Below are 14,908 nucleotides of genomic sequence, written 5' to 3'. Positions count from 1 at the left end.
CAACAACAAAAACCCCACATATGAAGATTGAGACAGGAACATGAAACAAAATGAATAAATCTCTTGTGAAAATCATCAATTTTTTCTGTTGCCAACACTTCATTCATTTCTTTTCTTTTTCACAGATAAATATAGACATTTTACTGAAACACTTCATCACTTTACCAAGTTTGATAGAAACCATGATTGATGCTTTTAAGCCACCACAAAAACACTTGCCTTGAAGCAGTCACAGTGATTATATCTGGAATCTCCCAGTAATCAAGTTATGACTTGATTTCACCTTCTGTATAGGCCTAAATGGAAACACATACCATGCTTCCTTATGATATTATAATAGACATGTAATGGTTTGCTTTGTACATTCTACACAAATATACTTAAAAACAACAAGAACAAAAAGAAAAAAAAAAAGGCAAAACCTCCAATGCTGCACTTTCCTAATTAAAAGATACAAGCTTGGTTCTAATTTACACATATGCAGTGGTGATCTTGGTGGCAGCATATTCTATCAACTTTTGGGAGGACAATGTCATCCCTTAGCAAAACCAAAACTGAGGAAATCCATGTTACCTACTGACAAAAGTTGTGTAATTTTAATGTCTTTACCACTCCTTGAACTTGGGCAGGAATACATGCTCATGTCACTGAATGTTCTGCAAGCCATACTGTAGAGTGTTCTTATTGACAGCATTCCTAGTTGCTTCACATCCTGCTTATTCAGAAGTAAAAAAAAAAAAAATGATATTTCCATCTTGTGTTGGTTACCACTGCCTAGCTTTATGTGTCACCTTTTTTATGTGTGTGTGTTCTTTGTCAATTACATGTCTTTACTAATTTGGCCCATGTCAGCATTCATCTCTGAATGCAAAGTGTCCCACAACCTTCAAATAGAAGTAGTTTACACAACTATCTTCTATCATCTATACACAGCAACAGTCATATGATTTTTGGATGTACAATACATTTAACTATTTGTTTTTCCCAGGGTAGCATCACACAACATCTGGCTGTGACCTGGTGACACTGTAATATAGGCACAGCATCCCATTTGCCATCTGTGGGTTGGAAAGATATAATTGAAGAGAATAATAAAAAAGACTTAACCAAAACATGGGTTGGAGCAGTTAGTTAGTATTTACTACTGTATAAGAACTCATTCAATTAAAAATTTATGGAATAGGGTCGTGTCTTGTGGCAGAGAATGGAAAATCACAACAGTACTGAAGACAAGTTTGGATTAATTCAGTAGATGTCTTAACGAGTAGATGTCTTAACCCTAAAATGGCCGGGGGGGGGGGGGGGGATTGAATTAACCCCCCTCGACATTTTCCACTACCATTCCGCCGCACAATTTTTTTTTAATCTGACTACGCCTCTTGCTAACTTTTTACTTTCAAGCCTCGCACACCTTATGACACCACTTTCGAGAAAATTGGGCATACCGTTACAACGCTGCACCACATTTTATACATGCTTGTCAGACCGAAAATAGCTCAACAATGTGATTTTGGGTACAAAGACTATGCAAATAGATTTTTCTCACCTTATTCAAAAAGATCTGATTATTTTCACTTTCAATGACTGAAATTAATTAATTATAGCATAATTATGCTTGAATTAGGTTCTGTAATAAATTTTGCGGAAAAAATACTAAAAAATAAAAAGTCAAAAACAAAAAAATACATGAAAAATACATAAACAATAAAATACATAAGAAATTAATTTGGGTACCAGATTTTTTTCAAGTATATATTAAATAATATAACCAAAACTTAGGATGCTAGGGTTAGGGGTAGAGCAAAATTTATGATTTCATGCATATTAATTAATATAAAATATAAAAAATAAAAAAATCAATATTTTCTTTTATAGTTTGGTAGATTAGGCGACAGGTAATGTGTGTGCCAATTTTCATGGTGATTGCGCGATCGACGGCCGAGATCGGGGGGAGGGGGCTACAGAACAGCCCAAAAAGCCCGGCCTGATTAGGGTTAAGCAAAGAAAATGACTCATATGGGGCATTCTTCTTAGCTTTCAATATGTCAAAGAATAGTTACTGCTAAATCAACTTCAGAGTCTAGACTTTTATTCCACAACATTTCCCAAGAGTTTGCAGGAATGTGAACATTTTGTAGGACTAAATGACTTAAAATGATGGTGAGCTTTTCAATATACATGTACCTGTGTTACCATCAATGTATAATTGCTGCTGCTCAGTGAGGACTTGAATAAATGGAACTCTTCTCATATTGGGTGACACAACATATTTTGACAAGTTTACTAAGATGTGTTATTTCTACTACATAGACAGAATGAGACAGAGGATACACACAATATATTTTTCATGAGAGTTTTACACAATATAAACAACAGCCATGGAGACTATGTTCATTAAGAAATCTAATACAGTTAGCCAGTTCAGACTGCATTATATTCTTCTGGAATTTTGAATTTTGATTTTTTCCCCCTTTAATTTTTACTGAAAGCCACAAAAACAAAAATATGACACTCTATGACAAGAGATCTGGTGCTCACCTGAGTATCGCAAGCTAACCTTCCATGAATTCTTGCAGATTACTACAGTGCACTCCCATTAAAAAAAAACAAACACAATTATAACAAAATTCTGGTTACAACTATCAAAGTAAAAATTCAGGCCACAACATTACCCACTCTATGTGTTTTTATTGTTCACATATTCGGTTATAACGAAATTCTGACATAACAAAAGGAAACTGCCGGTGCAGAGGACTTTGTTATAACGGAAGTCTACAGAACCTGAGAACATTGCAAACTTGGGGGCATGGGGTAGCTTTGAGGGCTTCCATAGGAGGGTGATGCCATTTGCATATTCTATCACACTGGTTAAAATACCTGCCAAGTACCCTGTATTTTAAAAAACCAGGCAAGTGCCAAATTGTGTCTCGCCCATTCGCGTACAAAAAATTGATATTTTTATAACACCCAGAAGTTCATTGACCTGCTTATGACCTTTGACCTTGTGGTGACCTTCAACACCCCAAGGGACATTTACCATCCAAGTTTGGTCACAAACGGACAAAGGGATCAAAAGTTATGAGCCATAATCGAAATGCGCCATAAAAACTTAACATTGGGCCCTAAAAATTGTTGACCCCTTTCTGTGACCTTTGACCTTGCGATGACCTTTAACTCCCCAAGGGACATCTTCCATCCAAGTCTGGTCACAAACGGACAAAGGGATCGAAAGTTATGAGCCATAAATGACACGCGCCCTAAAAACTTAACATTGGGCCCTAAAAGTTTGTTGACCCCTGTCTGTGACCTTTGACCTTGTGGTAACCTTCAACTTCCCAAGAGACATCTATCATCTAAGTTTGGTCACAAACGGACAGATACATCAAAAGTTATGAGCCATTAACGAAATGCGCCCTAAAAACTTAACATCGGGCCCTAAAGTTCATTGACCTTTGACCTTGAGGTGCCCTTCATGTTTGGTAAAATGTGTAACTTTGTATAACCACTCTTCCCTCCAAGTTTGATTGAAATTGAAATCCTCAGTAGAGAGTTATTTAAGTTTATGTAGCGTTACGGACAGACGACGGACGGACGGACGAATGGACAACGGATGGACGATGGACGGACAGACGCCGCAGGCGATTCCTTAGTCTCCCCGCACCTCTGGTGGGCTCGATAAAAATTGGCTAGGCAGTTTAAAATAGACTGAAATATAAGAACTGCCGCCCTCCCCCATTTGATCCCTGCCCAAACCCTTGATTTACCATAAATAACATTAAAAGTGCATCCAATATATATACTCAAGATTATTTCCGGTTTTAAGTAATTTATTTTATTTCGTGTAGTTTTTTTTTTTTTTTTTTCAAATAGGGGGCTGAGGGGATGATACCCAAATATACATGTGGATTGAGTGATTGCAGCAATATTAGTAGAACACATCAGTGAAAGTGTAAGGAAAATCAGACAATCCATTCAAATGTTATGGATTTTTGAAGTAATGGTGACATGACCGCTGGATCAGAAGACTACTACAGATTATGACATCACACATGCACTACAATATAAAGAAAATATAAAGAAAATTCAACATATTTTCACATTTGTAGTATTTATGGAGCACTAGTCTTACCTCTTTCAGAAAGCAGGCATACATGTAATAATATAAATTTCCGTAATTTTTTTCGTTCTTGTATAATGTCAAATTACTTTGCGAAGTGAGGTATTCCTGCCTGGAGAGTGAAATAGAAAATGTCTAAAAAAGAAAGAGCAGCATACTAACCTGATCCTCAGTGCTCTGGGCCCATATACGTTTCAGCGAGACTTCAGGTTCTAAGATTTCTTCATCACACACAATGTCCACCTAGAGAAAGAAGATGATGGTTAGACTGATATATTCACTTCTCAGGATACCTAGGATGTAGAGTTGTTTGACTTGGAACTGCAATATGTACCATTATACAAAAAATCCTACAAAATCTGCCAGTGTGCACAAGGTTCCACTTCTCAGATTGCAGCAGAAAATACATCCACATATTCCTTACTAAAAAGTGGCAAAGACTTCATCAGTGTAGAAAAAACGACACACCATTTACCCCAACACATTTTAGTTTATCCCCAAGAATACAAAGACTAAGAAACAGCTACCCATCTTCCCTCAATGAGTTGTATCACACGTTATAGTCTTATTGCCGGAGGTTGAACTTTGACCATACAATACTTAAAAAAACTAGAAATGTCGCTATGGCGACTGATGCCTCCGCCATAATGCATGATTCTCCCAATAGGTGTATAGTACAATGTCTTCACAATGTGTGATGACAGTTTCACATAACTGGCAAAATATTGAAATGACATCAGGTTTGTCAGAAATATCTTGAATGTTCACTTTCCTTGAACTGGGTATGCTATAATTGTCTAAGAGTGCAGGTACACATATTTGGGGAATTGAACATTTTTATTTGACTTCTGACAGACCCTTTTATAAGTTTATGCATGAGTAATTTCCAAGGTATGAAGAAAGAGTGTAATTACAGTACAAAATAGTTTTTGGGTTTTTTTTTGTTTTGTTTTGTTTTTGTTTTGGGGGAGGGGGAGCATTGAAACCTGGCCTTTGACCCTTAACCTTTGACCTTTGACCTTCTGGCTGGAAATTTTCCGGAGAATCTCCATTAGGTAATGCATGTATATATTAAGTTTTAAAACTAATAATGCAAGCATTGCATATACTAGTATATGAGGGAAATAGTAAAATTTTAGGAGTTGACCTTGACCTTTGACCCCTGACTATTGACCCACGACCCCTCAATTCCCTAGATAATCCCTGCCAGTCAGTACATGCGTATGCACCAAGTTCCATGAAGATACATTGAACCATTTGCGAGAAAAGTGATATTGCAACATTTTCACCTAACCTTTGACCTTTGACCTTTCGACCTTTGACCTTATGACATGAAACTCTCTTTGGAGAATCTTTACGCAGTAGTACATGTCTACACTAAGTTTCAAGAGAATACCTTTGGGCATTACATAGATATAAGGGAAATAGACAACATTTTTAGCATTTGACCTTGACCTTTTGACCTTTGACCTCTTGCCAATGTCACTAAAATCTACTCAACTAATTGTCCCATCATACATCATCCTTGGACCAAGTTTGGTGAAAAGCTGCTTCATCCAGTTTTGAGTTATCACGTACACAGATAAATTCTAGGATTTGACCTTGATCTTTGACCTTTGACCTCTGTCCGATTTCACTAAAAAACTTATCAAGTAATTGCCCCATCATACATCATCCTCCGACAAAGTTTGGTGAAATTTGCTCGATCCAGTCTTGAGTTATCGCGTAAAACGGATACAATTTCATGATTTGACCTTGACCTTTGACCTTTGGCCGATTTCACCTAAAATCTTATCAAATAATTGCCCCATCATACTTTATACTTGGACCAAGTTTGGTAAAATTCCAGTCAATATTACTCAAGGTTATCGCGTAAACGAAAGCGGACGTACGTACGAACGGACGTACGTACGGACGGACGGACAACCCGAAAACATAATGCCTCCGGCACCACTTCGTGGCGGAGGCATAAAAATACTTCCACACTATTTCAAGGGTGCTGAATCCTAAACTCTATGATGCATCTTTTGCATCATTGAGGGTTTTAAAATATTCAGAAGTCTGTCGACAATTGAATTACCAATATAAATATTTCCTTATAAGTGGTTGAAAAAAAAAATCAGTATTTCAATCTTTGGTGACCATTCTGGATATCTAAAACCCTAGAGGATGTGAGTTTTGCTTCTCTCAGGTTTGGATTCAGCACCCTTGAAATAGGGGACAACAATATTTTGTTTTTTGAATTGTTCCCTATTCATAAGGAATATCTAGGAATATCAGAACAAGGCAAGTGCCAAATTGTGTCTCGCCCATTTGCGTACAAGAAATTAATATTTTTCTAACTCCTAGAAGTTCATTGACCTGCCTATAACCTTTGACCTTGTGGTGACCTTCAACCCCCAAGGGACCATTTACCATCCAAATTTGGTCACAAACAGACAAAGAGATCAAAAGTTATGAGCCATAATCGAAACGCGCCATAAAAACTTGATGGGGCCCTAAAAATTTGTTGTCCCCTTTCTGTGACCTTTGACATTGTGATGACCTTTAATTCCCCAAGGGACATCTACCGTCCAAGTTCGGTCACAAACGGACATACGGATCAAAAGTTATGAGCCACAATCGAAACGCGCCCTAAAAACTTAACATTGGGCCCTAAAAGTTTGCTGACCCCTGTCTGTGACCTTTGACCTTGTGATGACCTTCGCCTCCCCAAGGGACATCTACCATCCAAGTTTGGTCACAAATGGAAAAAGGGATCAAAAGTTATGAGCCATAATCAAAACGCGCCCTAAAAAACTTAACATTGGGTCCTAAAAATTTGTTGACCCCTGTATGTGACCTTTGACCTTGTGGTAACCTTCAACTTCCCAAGGGACATCTACCATCTAAGTTTGGTCACAAACAGACAAAGGGATCAAAAGTTATGAGCCATAATCAAAATGCGCCATAAAAACTTAACATTGGGCCCTAAAAGTTTGTTGACCCCTGTCTGTGACCTTTGACCTTGTGGTAACCTTCAACTTCCCAAGGACATCTACCATCTAAGTTTGGTCACAAACAGACAGATATATCAAAAGTTACGAGCCATAAACGAAACACGCCCTAAAAACTTAACATTGGGCCCTAAAGTTCATTGACCTCTGCCTGTGACCTTTGACCTTGAGGTGCCCTTCATGTTTGGTAAAATGTGTAACTTTATATAACCACTCTTCCCTCCAAGTTTGATTGAAATTGAAATCCTCAGTAGAGAGTTATTCAAGTTTTTGTAGCGTTATGGACAGACGATGGACGGACGGACGACGGACGGACAGACGCCGCAGGCGATCCCTTAGTCTCCCCACACCTCCGGTGGGCTCGACAAAAAATGATAAAACAAGGTTTGGCCCAAAATCTGACTTTGGCACCTAGACTAAACCTGTATTATCAACAGTGGTTTGTATCTACATAACAAATATCCAACAGTCACTATGACCGGAAATCTTAGACTAGATATCAAAATGTACCTGTCCTTGCGAGAACTTGTAGCTTCTTTTAATCAATTTACTGGCTGGAGTCTACAGACATACACAACATGCACACACATATCAGCAAGCTGATGTTCCACAAGATTCATACATCTCTGATGTTATTACTGAATATCCTGAACTGCGCACAGAGTCTAACAGCTAAAACAATACTGGTCGAAATACTTTTGAGCTGCATTTTAACCATTTCCAGCAGCTGTTTTGTAAAAAATGAAAAAAACAAACACACAAAATAAATCAATGAACAAAAAACCTTGCTCATTCATTCAGCTGCCTCTTACTTTGGAGTCCTCCCCCCCCCCCCCAAAAAAAAAAAAAAAAAATGTGTGCCATACTACTCCAAAAAAAATTAATCTAAGATCATTTATGGATTTTTATGTGACCATGCTGAGCTCAAGATCATTTTTAAACTGTTCAAAGAGGCTTAGAGGGGTAAGCAAATGCAAAAAATAATAATAATGAAAAAAAAAAATCATACACTCTTCAATAATTCCTGATGTCACAGTAGTAAATGAGAAAGGAGCATTGAAAGAACTTCACAAAGCTTCAAATGATAAGCATGTGATTTTTAGACCTGTGCTGCAGAGAAGTTTAGGGCAGATATCCACAATACCTTTTGGAGAAAGTATGTTAAATGCTCTTTCCCTCTCCTGGACACATAAATTTTGCATAAACTCCTTTCATTTTTTACATTATTCTATGTAATCAATGTATTATAACTTTTCAACAGACTGTATGATTTCCCTCAAATTTTCACTGTGTTACTGAATTGTCTGCATTTGTTGAATCCACTTACCGGTATGTTTACGAAAACTTTCCAATAAACAAGGCAAATGTCAAGAGATGTCTCGCCTGCATATTGCAATTTGTGTACATTGTATGGTTTGATAACTTGATGTAGCTTCCAAGGTGGGAAATATCAATAAGATCTGAAGCTGGCATTGTCAAACCTGACTTATATTCACACTTTACCATCATCTTTAGGTAATGTACATATGGTACATATTTTATAGTCACAGCTCAAAGCTGTGGAAACTTATTGAGGGAACACTTCAATATTGTATGTTTTTTCCAATGTAAGTTAATTTGACCTTTGACCCTGTCAGACTTTGCCACTTTTCAAACTTGACTTGACCGGAATCTTTAGGTGATGTACCTGTGGTGTGAGTTTGGTAGTCATAGCTCAAAACTGTGGAAAGTTTATTGAAAGTATACCAAAAATAGTGTGGTTGATAAAGTCTAAGGGTACAGAACCAAGAGAGCCTAGTGCTCACTTGTGTATTGCAAGTTCACCTTCCATGCACTCTTGCAGACCATTAACTAAACAGAACATAGCAAACGAGGGGGGGGGGGGGGGAGTGGGCTTTTGGGGCCTTCGGGGGGCATGGTGTCAATTAAATTGTACATTCTATCATACTGGCAATATTTCCTCTCTTTTTTTAATAGAAAATTTGACCATGCATTTTCAAAAGGAAGATCAAAATGTGAAAGGCCACCCCTGGATCTGCCATTAGAAACCTGAAAGTGCACTCATCAATGTAAAACATTACCATGTGTGTATAATCATCTTTAGTTTTACAATGTATAGCACCTATATATAATTTCTGGTTCCACAGAAAGAGTGTTTTTTTGTTTTTGTTTTGTTTTGTTTTGTTTGTTTGTTTGTTTGTTTGTTTGTTTTTTTTTTTTGGGGGGGGGGGGAGATAGGGGAGGGATTGTTTGTTTGTTTGTTTTTTTCACAGCTCCTCTAATTTTGGGGTAAGTTTGGAGTCCCCGAGAGGGGCATTGTGACTCTGTTTATTAGCTCCTGCTATATTAACTAGGTGAAATTTTGACCATGCATTTCCCATAGTAACAAGACGATGAAAAAGTTGAAAATTGGTCCTGATTTGGCATTGGGCCTATGACAGCAACCCTTGGATCTGTCATTAAGAAACTGGAAAGTACACTCATTAATGCATTTCCTCAAAGCATTCCTGGATGAGTAGAAGACTGCTGAAGATTCTCTCTTGTGGGAAATGTGCTCATTTCTATGAATACATATTGTATCACCCTAGTGATAATACCTGCCAAGTTTGGTGACAAATTTGGCTTTTTTTTTTTTTTTAAGAAGATGAAAATATGACAATTGGCCCCACTTTGCTCCATTCATCACAGGATCTTTAAGACACTGGAAACGTAAAAAGTATGCATGACTGACACTACATGACAACTGATCGAAAATAGCTTTCTTAAGCCCAGAGCTCAGATAAGCTATACAGCATGATTTTCTTTATACATTGTATCTTTTTTTTGGGGGGGGGGGGAAGGGAGAAAAGATGGAAGTGACATATATTTACAATATAGCACAGCTATCAGAAAAAAAAAGAGAGATGAAAGACTGTGGGTCCAATAACAACAATGTTTATAATCATACAGTTTACCTCTAAGGAACTCTTCAACTGTAGCTTGAGGGAGATGAACCTTTGAATCTGTCGAACCGTGACACGACTTGGAACCAAGATAAACTTCCTATCAAGAGGCTAGTAAAAAAAGTTTTTGTAAATTGATGGAACACATTCAGTACCGAATCAATACAAAAAAAACACAAAAAACTCAAGACAACAAAAAGGTTATCAGAATTGGCAGCATTTACCAGTAAGACATAAACCACTCAGATAGGAGTATAAAGGAATCTTCCATACAACACCTATTAGTCTAAAGAAGAAAGGCCCAAAACTGACACACAAAACTTACATTTAAAGGGATGGTACAGTATTGGTAGAGATGAGAATTGGGATTTTAACCTTTTGCAAGATACCAAGAAAACACTTATGAAATGGTACAGAGCAAACCATTTTAAGAGGAATTTAAAGTTTATTTGATGAAAATTGGGTTTGGAATGACTGAAACATCCACAAAGTAAAACAAAGCGATTGTAATAAAATGTGGGTCCCACATTTTATTACAATAGCTCTGTTTTGGATATTTCAGCCATTTCAAAACCAATTTTCATCAAATAAACGTTGAATTCCTCATGAAATTACATTCTCTTTCATATTTCATAAGAGGTTTCTCATTATCTCACCCAAAAATGTTACAAACCTGAAATTAGGTCTCAACCAAAATTATATGATCCCTTTCATGTCCTATCTGAGGGACATATCTTTAGAGAGCTTATTATGTGGTAACTGCCCCACAACAAAGCCTTCTCTTATGTTATTTTCAACAAGAACAAATCCTCTTGAAACTGAGAGGAAAGTTTTCAAAAAAGGTAAAATACTAGTACAGTCAACCTCGCGTAAGTCGACATAATCGGGACTGAGAAAAACACGTCGACTTACGCGAAAGTCGACTTACGCGTAAGTCGACATTTTGTCGACTTGTAAATGAAAACTAATTTCCCCTATACAGAGTAAGATCACGATGCGGATCGCTACCCAAATCTTACTCCTTTTGCCGCCAAAACATACCAACTGACATTAGCAACAATTATGTTTTAGTTCATGCATAAATCTCGCGCGGATTAGTAACGAGAACGCACAATTCCCAAATCTCTAGAGAGATTTTGAGAGAGCGGGATCGGAAACCTGGGCCCGTTTCTAGACACTGTGCGTTTTAAATTGATTTGAAAAATCAAACGCATATTCCCCAAATTGCATGCAACTTTGCGATTTAAATTCAAGTGCGTTGCTGCGAAGGTATGCGTGTGAATTCGTGTGATTCTGTCGAGATAATTTTTCAGTGCCGACTGAGTTGAAATAGGATGTGTGATTTTCCTTCCCTAAGTCGCCATATTTGTTTTGCTTCCATTTCTATTGCCATACTCTGAAAATAAATTGTTCTCGCGCTCCGATTCGCAACATTACCGCTCTGTACGGCGCGGGCCAGTCTGAATAAAAAGAAGAAGAAAAGTTTGTTAATCCGAAAACGACATCTTTCGGATTATTAACCTTCATAAAAACAAATCTCTTTCCATCGCCGGACTGATTTAACTTTGGACTGAGATTTAAACCTTCGGCATAGCGAACTGTAAAAATAATTTGCTACTACAGTTTCATTGACATTTCGAGAAGCAGTATGCGTTTCGGTAGTTTGAAACGTGTAAATGCTGCGATGTCTTTCCCCTGCTAGTAGTGCAGACTAAGTTCGGTCACGGCGAAAGTTCCGTTACGAAATAAAAAATAATGCAAGTCTTTTCAACAAAAACACTTCCGTATAGATTTGTTTGCATTTAAACGCAGTTTCTAGTTTCGTACAAAAACCGCAAGTCTTTTGTGCAACGGTCTTGCGTTTTAAATACAGCGTTGCTTGTGATTTGATGGACTTGCATTTGATTTTTAGAATTGCGTTTCAACGCAATTGAGTTTAAGTTTCGTACAAGTTTCTAGATTCGGATGATTATCAAACGCAAGTCTTTTCAGCGTTCCGTGTGATTTGATGGACTTGCATTTGATTTTTGGGGATGCGTTTAATTTTTGATTTTGCGTACGAAATTTAAAATAATGCAAGTCTTTTTAACAATAACGCACTTCTGTAGATGTTTAGAGATGCGTTTAAACGCAGTTTCTTATAGTTTCGTACAAAAACTGCAAGTCTTCTCTGCAACGCTCTTGCGTTTAAACACAGCGTTGCGTGTGATTTGATGGACTTGCATTTGATTTTTAGAATCACGTTTCGCGCCACTGAGTTTTTAAAAAAAGTTTCCTACAATTTTCTAGTTTTGTATAATTATCAAAACACAAGTCTTTTCAGCGTTCCGTGTGATAAGATGGAGTTGCAATTGCATTTGATTTTCAGAGTTGCGTTTAATTTTTAATTTTGCGTACGAAATAAAAGATAATGCAAGACTTTCAACAATAACGCACCTTCGTAGATGTTAAGAGATTCTTTTAAACGCAGTTTCTAGTTTCTTACGAAAACCGCAAGTCTTCTCTGCAATGCTCTTGCGTTTGAATACAGCATTACGCGTGATTTGATGGACTTCATTTGATTTTTTAGAGTAGCGTTTAAACGCAATTGAGTTTCAGGTTCGTACAACTATTTTCTATAGTTTCATATGATTATCAAACGCAAGCCTTTTCAGCAACGCACTTGCGTTTTATGTGCAAAGTTGCTAGTGATTTGATACACCTGCATTTGATTTTTAGTTGCATTTAATTACATGTAGTTGCATTTTAATTTATTTTCTAAATACGGGCCCAGGTTTCTAATACCGCTTAGGAATAATTAACGTTAGAATATTCGGATAAACGCAAACACGTATTCATGTTCTGATAATGATTCTTTACTAGGACCTATAGGTGTACACAATTTGTGCGTGTTTAGAATAACGAGAAGGAGAAAAGGGAGAAAGTGAACTGCTTTGGGTATACTTCATGTAATTCTCCAATGTAAATTAGTGTATGCCCTTTCTATTCTGGCGTACAAGACAATGGACGCATGGCGCGAACGCTACCGCGCCGTACACTAGCGAATTACCGAGTAGAAATGCTGCGAATCGGAGCGGGAAAGCAATTCTTTTTCAGTGAATGGCGATAAGATTTTGAGCGAAAAAATTATGTCGACTTAGACGAGGGAATTAACACGTATTTCAGCTCAGTTGGCACTCAAAAATCAGGTCGACTTACGCGAGTTGTCGACTTATAAATGTCGACTTAGACGAAGAAATTTTCAAGGAATAACAAAGGCAAAAATCGGGACTTTTTTATCGTGTCGACTTAAGCGAGTTGTCGACTTATGCGATGTCGACTTAAGCGAGGTTTACTGTAGTTCATGCAATTTGGAATGGTAGCTTTAAAAAGAAACTTTATGGAGAATAGCACAGTTCAACAGTGTAGTTTATCATGATAAATGTTAAAGGGACTATACAGTACTGGTTGAGGTGGGGATTCAGGTTTAGAACATTCCTAAGTGAGATAATGAGAAATCTCTCATGAGATATGAAAGAGCATGTAATTTAATGAAAATTGGTATTCAAATGGCCGAGATATCAAAAAAAAAAAAAAAAATGATCATAATAAAAGGCGACAGGCCACGCTTTTTAATAGGATCTCTTTGTTTCACCTTGTTTTTCAATATCTCAGCCATTTCAAAACCGATTTTTATCAAATAAACTATTGATACCCCTTAGAATAGCATGCTCTTTGACATTTCAAAGAGTGGTCTCTGAATATCTCACAAAACGTGAGAAGCTAAATAGTCACCTCAACCTGAACTGTACAGTCCTTTTAATATGAAAATATAAAAAAAAATATGAATATAGTCGGTCTCATCTTTCACTTTGATTTACTTTGTTTTTAAACAATGCAGCCATTTCAATACCGAGTTTCATCAGATAAACTTTTAATCTTTATAGAATATAATAGAAAGTGGTTTCTACTTATCTCACAAAAAGTTAAAACCTGATTTCTGATGTAAGCAGTTACCCCACCAGTACCCTCTCTTCACTGTTTGGTTAATCATCATTATAACTTAGAAGCTTGAACACCGGTTCACATAGAGTCTGTATCCCACTCATCATAGGCTGATTGTAGAAGAGTTGTTGTGCTGTTTTATTTCATCACATAGCACTTCAAAAATTATTTTGCACTGACCTCAGTGGGATGAAAAGATACGCCAGGTGAATTGTAGGAGTTGATGGATATCATCCTATACAGAACTAATTACTTCCCCACATGGGGATCCAAAGATTCTTTATAACCACTCTTGTAACATGACAGACCCTAATTATAACCTCCGCCAAGGAAGGTTATGTTTTCACTGGTGTTTTTAGTTTGTTTGTCTGTCTAAGCCAAATACCTCAAAAAGTAAAGAAAAAAACAAAACAAAACAAAAAACATATATGGATGACATTTACAGGAAAGGTTGAGAATGACACAAAGAACATGTAATTAAATTTTGGTAGTGATCCAGGCTTCTTTGTGAAGTTTATGAAGGATTTTCGATATTTTGGCAAGTAGGGTCAATGACCTTTGGAGTTCAAGCTGCACATTTTTAAGGTGTGCATGTGTGCACTTAAGTGCACGCTAGGCTTGGGTAAGGTGCCCCACTGCATGAAGCTGATGATGTAAGGGTGATTTTCAGCATGCATAAAGTAGAGTGGAAATCACTGATCTTATTTGGAGAACGGAAATGAGCTGATTGGCAGAGGTCTGCGCTGTAAGAGTACTTGTGTAGTATTTATATAAATTTGTTTGTGTCAAAAAAAACCCAACAAAACATCTCAATCTTGGTTAATGCTGATACAAACTTTGTAATTAGGCAGACGTATAAAATGTATATA

At 37.1% G+C, this 14,908-nt stretch overlaps 1 protein-coding gene across 1 annotated transcript in view; it reads right to left on the bottom strand.

Moving 5' to 3' along the window:
- Positions 1–644: 644 nt before the first annotated feature.
- The window catches only part of LOC139717955 (polycomb group RING finger protein 1-like), a 26,078-nt gene continuing 11,814 nt past the window's right edge, over positions 645–14,908 (bottom strand). The window contains exons 8-10 of the mRNA XM_071629437.1: positions 10,068–10,166; positions 4,280–4,360; positions 645–1,058 (exon numbers count right to left, since the gene is read on the bottom strand). Coding sequence (XP_071485538.1) covers positions 996–1,058; positions 4,280–4,360; positions 10,068–10,166 — 243 coding nt within the window. The 3' untranslated portion in view covers positions 645–995. The remainder of the gene's footprint in view (positions 1,059–4,279; positions 4,361–10,067; positions 10,167–14,908) is intronic.

This window comes from Diadema antillarum, unplaced genomic scaffold, assembly GCF_040938485.1.
Source record: "Diadema antillarum isolate AM-2024a unplaced genomic scaffold, OU_Dant_1.0 scf00000086, whole genome shotgun sequence".
NCBI classification, from domain to species: domain Eukaryota; kingdom Metazoa; phylum Echinodermata; class Echinoidea; order Diadematoida; family Diadematidae; genus Diadema; species Diadema antillarum.
The sequence above is the reverse complement of the archived record's forward strand: the minus strand, read 5'-3'. Positions and strand labels throughout refer to the sequence as shown.